The sequence below is a fragment of the Miscanthus floridulus genome, chromosome 6, assembly GCF_019320115.1.
Source record: "Miscanthus floridulus cultivar M001 chromosome 6, ASM1932011v1, whole genome shotgun sequence".
NCBI lineage: Eukaryota > Viridiplantae > Streptophyta > Magnoliopsida > Poales > Poaceae > Miscanthus > Miscanthus floridulus.
Genome location: NC_089585.1, coordinates 136264455 through 136273246, shown reverse-complemented (window position 1 = coordinate 136273246; position 8792 = coordinate 136264455). Strand labels below are relative to the sequence as shown.

Genomic DNA, 8792 nt, shown 5'->3' with positions numbered 1-8792 from the left:
ATTTCTGAGTGATTTATGGGATGGTTCTTTTTTCCTAATGATCTTGGAGAATATTAATTTTGTGTTCGTGAGCCCGATTTTGGAATGAAAAAAAAGTAAAAACATGATATGAGCACGGGGCTTAATGCATATGTACTTTTCAGGTTGGATCAAATATATATATAAATATTAATATTTATGTAGCATAATAAGTATTATTCAATTAATAATGGAATATATTTTTATTTATAGTGTAATAAATATGGTAAAACTTATCGAAAAGCGAAATTAACAAAAAAAAATACGGTGAGATGAGAGTAACTGATTGCCGGTGAGGTCACCGTGGCGGCGCGGGATCCATCCTCCTCCCGTCGTCCTCGGCATCGCCGTCGAACACGTTCAAACCCGCGACCCGCCTTCAATCACGATTCCACCCATTCGATCGGCGTCGCAGATTCGCATTAATTAATTTGTTACAGAGTAGTATAGTCACCACCCTCTCTCCTCTTTCGTCGCCATTAACGACCGCTTCCACTCCTCTGTCCGCTCCCTTCCTCAGGCAGCAGCCCGGCAGGCCGCCACCGCGTGAGTTCGCGGGGGTTACAAATCCCGCCCCGCCCCGCCGCCCCGGCATCTCATCTGCATCCACCGCCACAGCCGAGGAAAAGGAAAAGAGAGCGGGGAACCGGGGAAGGAGTGACCATGGTGAGGCTCCCGTACGTGACCGCGCTCACCACGCTCTTCAGCTACGGCCTCCTCTTCGCCTTCGGCCAGCTCCGCGACTTCTTCCGTAGGATCCTCGACGCCCGCAAGCCCAGCAACCTCAAGGTGCGCTGCCCGCTGCCTGCCTGTCTTTGCCCTGCGCCTCCTCGCCCCGGATTCGTCACGCTCGCTGCCCCGTCTCACGCCGACTGCCTCCTTGATGTTGCTTTCTCCGCAGGGCTACGCGCCGATCTGCTTGGGCCTCGAGGATTTCTACACGCGCCGCCTCTATCTCCGCATCCAGGTGAGGCGATTGCCAACGTTTCAAGAGCACAGTTTCCTGATGCGTTCCTTTGTAATTATTAGCAAGCAATAGAGACCCCAGTTACTTTGCCCCCGGCCCTGATGTTAGATGATACCATAACGAAACTTAGTTTCAAATATTATTACCATATAAAACCGTTGCAACTGAAAACTGTAGAGATTGGTCTCTTGCTTTTGAGCTGGAATTTTCATCAATGAGAAAAAAGTAAAGTGTCAAGAAAGGAAAGCTTTTGATTTTCAAGTGACTTCCACAGGAACTGAAAAGATACGCTTGCAGCGTGCTATTCCAGTATTAACAGGTTACAGAGTTCTGTTATTATGAAATCTTTAATCAGATTAAGCATGTATGAACCATGTATATAAACCTAAAGATTCTGATGCCCGGTATGTGAGAGGTTACAGTTTCACCATTTACCTACTGATGCTATATCTATTTAGGTTTCCTTGTTGATTTATAATCTCAATTGTCATGGCAGGACTGCTTTGGCCGACCGATTGCCAGTGCGCCAGATGCTTGGTTCGATGTGGTTGAGCGCTACTCAAATGACTGCAACAAGACACTCCAGTGCGTTACTCTTACATTCCCACCTATATCCATTTAGCAATTGTCTCAGCATGGATGTCAACATCTAACCTGGTGCATCTTTGATGCAGTCGTACCACGGCAACAACCAAATGCCTTAACTTGGGTTCCTATAACTACCTTGGCTTTGCTGCGGCTGATGAGTACTGCACCCCTCGTGTTATTGAGTCACTGAAGAAGTATTCGGCTAGCACGTGCAGTGTTCGAGTTGACGGAGGTTGGTGCTTATGTTTATCAAATTATTGTCACATTTTGCCTAGGTTGAGTGGTTTCAGTAATATATCAAAAATTGTTAGACTGATTGAGTTTTTTTTATATTAGGCAATACTAAGCTGCACACAGAGCTCGAAGAGCTTGTTGCAAGATTTGTTGGTAAGCCTGCGGCTATTCTTTTTGGCATGGGCTATGTGACAAACTCTGCTATCATTCCTGCTTTGGTTGGGAAGGTATGTTGTGAAGATATATATGCTCAAAATGTCTGTTTTGTTCTTTTCATGAGCTCTGCAGCTAAGGCTACTGTAATAATTGCAGGGAGGCTTGATTATTAGTGATTCACTGAATCATAATTCTATAGTCAATGGAGCTAGAGGTTCAGGGGCCACTGTTCGGGTTTTTCAACATAACAGTAAGTGACTAACAATTGCATTGCAAGTACTGAGGTCAGTGGAGCACTGTAAAGTTTAATGCCTTTCCTTCAATTCTTCCAGATCCTGCTCACTTGGAGGAGGTATTGAGAGAGCAGATTGCAGGAGGCCAGCCTCGTACACACAGGCCATGGAAGAAGATCATTGTGATTGTTGAGGGAATTTATAGCATGGAGGGGGAACTATGCAAACTCCCTGAGGTTATTTCTGTCTGCAAGAAATACAAGGTTCGAGATTTTTTTGTGATGACTTGTGCTTTGTATTAGGATCACTGTGCATCTTAGTAATGGCAACAATTATTGTCCTGCTTATGGGATGTGGGCTGACATGTCATTACTGGCATAGATATCATTGCAGCTTTCACTAGTGATTTAAACTACTAGTGTCGTATTGGGTCGACTAATATACTTCACATATGAACAGGCCTACACATATTTAGACGAAGCACACAGTATTGGAGCTATTGGAAAAACAGGGAGAGGTGTATGTGAGCTACTGGGAGTGGATCCAGCTGATGTTGACATTATGATGGGTACATTTACAAAATCATTTGGATCATGCGGAGGTTACATTGCAGCATCAAATGTAAGTGCATAGTCACTTAGCTGTTCTTGACTGAATAAATTTTGAAGTTGACAAATCTGACCCACCAAATGTTCATTTTCTTCAGGAGATTATTCAACATCTAAAGCTTACATGCCCACCCCATATTTATGCAACATCCATGTCACCTCCAGCAGTCCAGCAGGTCATTTCAGCTATAAAGGTCATCCTTGGTGAAGATGGAACTAACAGAGGTACAACATAAAGAATTGAAGTTCTTACATCTTGCCAGTTTCTTATATCTCCTGTCTTATTGAAAGTCTTAATGTAACAATTGTTCTAATTAGGGGCCAAGAAGCTCTCTCAAATTCGAGAGAACAGCAATTTCTTCCGCTCGGAGCTTCAGAAAATGGGTTTTGAGGTTCTTGGAGATAATGACTCGCCCGTCATGCCTATCATGCTTTACAATCCTGCTAAAATTCCTGCATTCTCAAGGGAGTGCCTGAGGCAAAATGTGAGTTCTCATACACACAATCTGCTATGCGCCTAGCATACAGTGCTCACATTTCTTAGTGAGAGTTTGTCTCAAAATAGTTGCTCATTTTGTTAGTTTACTAATATGATCTATTCCACAGGTTGCTGTTGTTACTGTTGCATTTCCTGCCACACCACTTCTACTTGCGAGAGCTAGGATATGTATCTCAGCTTCCCACTCCAGGGAAGATCTCATAAAAGGATTGGAGGTAAAGCACACACATTCTCTTATCTGTGTTACTAACTATGTGGCTTGGTGCAACATACTCCACTGCTGTACCGATTGCTATGCAGGTTATAGAACTAAATTTCATGCCAATTTTGCAGGTTATCAGCAAAGTTGGTGACCTTGTGGGTATCAAATACTTCCCGGTTGAGCAAGAAAAGACCACGGCTGTTGACAAACTGAAGAAGATTCAATGAACAATGGCAAGAACTCTGATGCTGTTGTGCTAGGTTGGCAGGGTCATCTTGGTGTGCATCATATGCCTCAGTTTGGACTTTCTGTGCACCTCTGGGCCCTTTTTTCTTGTCCTTTTGTTTCTGGAGAAATTTAGATTTTGTACAGTATGTATCATACACCATAGTTCAAAATATAACAGGCAGATAGACATTGTCATCGAATTCAGAAAAGCAATTTTCCTGGTTACCACTTTAAATGACTGAAACCATGTAGATATTTGCAGTATTATTATCTATCATTCTGGTTGTTTTGAATTGGACGTAGATGAGTCCAGTCTTTGTAACCATGTAACAAATCTGGAGTACAGAAATGTAAAAGGCAGCAGAGTTGAGTCTGAATCTTTTGGTGAGCAGTGCTTAGTGTTGATTAATCTGACTGAGTGATCTTATCAGTCACCAGAGGCCCATAAGTTGCAGTTACTCAGTATGCTTTACTTCAACGACATGGAGACAGTGATAATTTTCATGGTGATTAAGGAAGTTAACCTTTTGTCGGTAACTAGTACCAGGCCTTTGGGCCCTTGACTGAATGTGGATGTGAAGAAGCCGATATGTTAAGACGAGGATAGAGTGGGCCAGACCAGTCGCTGAAATGTTACTATCATCAGGAGGCAGGGTACAGAAGTTGCTGTGACATTGTGCTAGGAGTGCACAAGCATGAGATTCAATTGAACCGGAGCACACGGCCTCTCTGGTTTAATATGCTTCTGTGTGTCTTGTTATGCCTTGGTTGGTAGTATTATGATCAGAAAAAAGAGAGGTGGCGTGTGTGAATGTGAAGCTGGGGCATGACTAGAGGCTGGAGCATGAGAGAGGCAGCTGTGGTCATGCCTGTTATGATGCCAAATGCCTGATGCAGTGTACTGCTCCCTGCTTTGCATGGCACAAAAGGGCCTCGTTATCTCTCTGACGTCTCTGTCTAGTCAAACAGGAGCCTGCAGCAGTACAAAACTTAGTCCTGGTAATAAAATATGCAGGTAGATGGATTCAGGCATTCAGCACTTTGCCTTGACGGGGATGAGTGAGATGTCATGTGTGGTTCTTTTTATAAAGGAAAGCTTGCTGTGTGGATTCTCTCTTGGGTCCATCAGCCAGGGATTCAGACTACATGTGCTGTTATGTCCTGTACTATATATAGGCAATGGAAAAAGACTCAATCCACCTCCAGGAACAGCACTGTAGCTGAAGAACAGTGGCAAGTGTTATGATCTTTCATGTGAGGTAGCAGACAGCTCCTACATTCTTTGTGGTGCATGCTAATGCAGAGAGGGAAAGAATCAAGAGCTGCTACAGGTTGAACTGAAATAGGGGTATCCTTGTTGTTCAGGTACATGGAATAACATGAGCCTGATTGAAGCTTGAACATTTTTTAGACTCTTCTGCTCCTGGAGCTGGACAAGATGGGCTAAGGCATTTCTGTTGGTGCTAACGGCAAAGGTGATTCCTGACCTTGCCATCTCTTAACTACATACTTTGCTGCTACTGAGCACATATGTTAACTGCATTGCCTGGTTCATTTCTGTTAGGAATAACTGCACATTCCTGTCCTGGTCAATTCTGAACTCCTTTAATTTGCTACTGTTGATGATACACTAGCTAGTAACCGCATCTCCTGATTCATGCTAGCTTGATTGAGATTACTCAGTCATTGAGGCCTGTCTTGTCTCTTGGTCTGCAAGCCAGGAGGCAAACTGGCTTCAGAGATACAAAAATGATTTTATATAAGATCGAGCTACAGAGTTAACTATAGCCGTTGAGCCCATACGTGTGCGTGCATATGCTTTTTACATGCATGCCAGTTTACGGGCTTTTTTCCAGAGACGTGCATGCATGCATATGCACTTATGCAGTGGCCATGTACTACGACCAACAGCACTATAGCTTTATGTGTAGTGGAAGTAGTATCCTACCCCTAACCTACCAAAGAATACAAAAACAGTAAAAAGAGGCAGGACATGAACAGGAAGATACCCTCCTCGCTGAGCCTGATGGAAGGCTGTTCCTACTGCCATTATAAGCTTGTGGTGGCCTGCCAAGTGAGGTAGCCAGCAGTGAGCACGACTGCAATGCAAAACTTTTTTTCAGAGACAGCTAGAGACAAAAGAAAGTAGAGAACAAACACTAGAGGGGACACTGAAACACAGAGGACGAGCAGGCCCGGACCCTTGTTTGGTTTAGCGGTTTTGAGCTCCTTCATTCACAAAGATTCATCAGTCATGTGTCTTTCCATGGCATCAGTGCATGGCTGCAGGCCTTGCTGTTGCTGCTGGCAGCTACAGCATTGCAAGCCAGCCTTGTGCTCCTGCACTGCATGCATGTATGCGTGATCGATGTGCATGGTCCACAAGATCTTCCTTGACATATCACGAGGAACTATGATCAAAACCCTGACCTCCCCCAATCCAAACATCTTGTCATGCACAGCAAAATATTTCTTTTCCTCCTCCCCCTCCCGTGCCATGCACATTGGAGACAGGAGAGGGGGGGTGGTGGTGTTGAGAGAGAGAAGATCTATGGCTTTAAGTATTATATAGTGTGCGTGCACTTTATAAGCATGCAGAAGTGTGGGCTGGTCAAGAGAGACTGCAAACTGCGCCGGCACTGCACCACAAGTGAAAGCGAAATCTAATCGAAAGTAGTGAGGTGCTTCAATTTCTATGCAACATTTCATCTCAGAACGCCAGTCTGAAGGCAGCCAAACAGTGCTCAGATCAAGTGGCTAGCTCTCAATTCTCAGGTACTCTTGGTTGCCATCATGGCATCTACCAAAGGGACAACATATCATAATAAAGGGTGTATGTGTCCACTCTCTTCCAGGATGGACTGATTGTCTGATCATCAACACAAAATATTGCGAACGGGAATCCAAGTTTGTTTGTATATGCAGGTAGATGTCTCTTATGCATTATGGATTTATGATGCTGAGTTGCTACAGATGGATAGCGAGGGAAAAGTTAATTGAAAATAAATTTTAATAATTTATAACCAAAAAGTTCATGTTGATTAATGAACAATTACTACTATTCCAAATGCAAGGAATTCAAAAATTGGCCGGTCATACAAATTAGAAATGAATACAAAGAATCACTAAGATACCGACCTTGCTTGTCTCCTGGAGTGATGGTAATCTATTTGTTTTTTTTTTGAAAAAGATACACAAGAGTTTTGCTAGCTCGGCATGTTTAATAGAGAAAAAAATGGTAATCTATATAGAGACTTTTCAGCTGCCTTTGTTGTGCTTTCAACGTGTGACTGGTCATGGTCGGTGTTTGTTGGCCCACTGGATCTCTGGCACGGAGTTATCTGATCACTCGCTAGTGGTGCCGAGCACACACTAGCGATGCCGACCATGAACTATCGTTGACGATCACACACTATGGCTAGAGGTTGAAGACGGGAGGGAAAACAGAGCACACACACAGCACAAGCAACAACGTTGGCCGGAGCTCTACAGATGAGATGGCAAACTGAACTCGCTCTCTTTACTGAGTTGCAGTGGCAATCTATTTATACAACTCTACCCATCTAGTCCTAGTACAGCTATCATGCTACTACAGTGACTATATGTGACAGCAGGGCTGACTTTGGCGTCTGCCCCTGCTGTGGCTACAGTACGGCAGGTGAGCCGTTCGGCGCCTACCCCTACTATGGCTACAGTACCATAGCAGGGAGCCTTTTTGACGCCGTCTTCCCCTACCTTGTGTTCACACAGGGATGCAACAGATTATCTAACAATTCTTCCCCTAATCCTACTGCTAACCCTAGAGCCCCCTCCATGCCGATCATATTCTTCAGCTCCGTGAGTCGAAGACGACCGAACGGCTTGGTGAGGACGTCCATGAGTTGCCGACCAGTTTTGACGAACTCAATGATGATCTGCTCTCTATCGACATGGTCCCTGAGGAAGTGGAACTTCATGTCGATGTGCTTGCTCTGGTCATGGAGAACCGGATTCTTCGCGAGGGGCGATGACGGGCTGGTTGTCCACCATCAGTGCTAGTGGGTGAGCTTCCACACTGGTCAGCTCGCCCAGCAGCCGGCGTAGCCACAAAGCTTGGCACGCCGCTGTGGCCGCCGCCACGTACTCTGTCTCACACGTGGACAGCGCCACCACCTTATGTTCCAGCGACAGCCATAAAATTGGAGCCGACCCAAGGAAGACGAACACGCTAGAGATGCTCCGCCGTCCGTCGATGTCCCCCGCCATGTCTGCATCACTGAACACAGTTAGCTGTAGCCTACTTCCACCGGTCTTGGGGAAGACGATCCCCTGATCCACCGTCCCTTTGACGTAGCGCAGTAGCTGCTTCACCGCAGCCTAGTGATCCTCTCTGGGATCCTCCATGAAGCGACTGACGTAGCCCATGACGAATGCAATGTCTGGCCTTGTGTGGACTAGGTAGCGTAGACCACCGATGATCCTTCGGTAGAGTGTCGCATCCACCTTCGCTGCAGTACTGGCCTTCATCAGCTTCAGCCGCTCCTCCATCAGAGTCACGCATGACTTGCACTCAACCATGCCTCTCCGCTCTAACAACTTCGAGGCGTACGTGCTCTGATCGAGCGTGAGTGCCTCCTTCCCCTGTCTTACCTCAATGCCGAGGTAGTAGGAGAGCGCGCCAAGATCGCTTATTTGAAAACAAGCCGCCATCTCGCGCTTGAAGCTGTCGATGTCCTCCGCACGCGCGCCGGTGACGATCAAGTCATCCACGTACGCGTCGACCACGAGCTCCTCCTTCCCCGTCGTCGTGTGTAGAGCGCGTGCTCAGTTACACACCATGTGAACCCAAGCTCACTCACGTGTGGCATCAAGCTTGGCGTTCCACGCTCGTGGGGCCTGCCATAGCCCGTAGAGCGCCTTGCGCAGTCGGAGCATCATGTGCTCCGCTCCCTTGATGGCGAAACCCAGAGGTTGTCCGATGAAGACCGTCTCCGCCAGCTCACCGTTGAGGAAGGCTAATTTTATGTTCAGATGATGGACGCGTCAGTCCTTCGCTACTGCCAAAGCTAGAAGCAGTCGG

The 8792-nt window shown here is 45.9% G+C and overlaps 2 protein-coding genes across 2 annotated transcripts; one reads left to right on the top strand and one right to left on the bottom strand.

Annotated features, from left to right (window-relative positions):
* The first annotated feature begins 299 nt into the window (after positions 1-299).
* LOC136459779 (long chain base biosynthesis protein 2d-like) lies at positions 300-4116 on the top strand. The gene is made up of 12 exons (XM_066459620.1): positions 300-807; positions 920-985; positions 1482-1570; positions 1660-1805; positions 1910-2034; positions 2120-2213; positions 2296-2459; positions 2656-2817; positions 2903-3029; positions 3123-3289; positions 3411-3518; positions 3637-4116. Exons 1-12 carry the CDS (start codon positions 682-684, stop codon positions 3730-3732), a joined length of 1470 nt encoding a protein of 489 aa, XP_066315717.1. The 5' UTR covers positions 300-681; the 3' UTR covers positions 3733-4116.
* Positions 4117-8089: 3973 nt separating this feature from the next.
* On the bottom strand, positions 8090-8422 carry LOC136461309 (uncharacterized mitochondrial protein AtMg00810-like). Its single transcript, XM_066460656.1, has one exon. It carries the CDS (start codon positions 8420-8422, stop codon positions 8090-8092), a length of 333 nt encoding a protein of 110 aa, XP_066316753.1.
* Positions 8423-8792: the final 370 nt, after the last annotated feature.

Coding starts and splice junctions, on each gene's coding strand:
- LOC136459779 (XM_066459620.1), top strand. CDS start 682: ATGGTGAGGCTCCCGTACGTGACCGCGCTCACCACGCTCTTCAGCTAC. Junction 986..1,481: donor GCCTCTATCTCCGCATCCAG/GTGAGGCGATTG, acceptor TTGTCATGGCAG/GACTGCTTTGGCCGACCGAT. Junction 1,806..1,909: donor CAGTGTTCGAGTTGACGGAG/GTTGGTGCTTAT, acceptor TTTTTATATTAG/GCAATACTAAGCTGCACACA.
- LOC136461309 (XM_066460656.1), bottom strand. CDS start 8,422: ATGGCGGCTTGTTTTCAAATAAGCGATCTTGGCGCGCTCTCCTACTAC.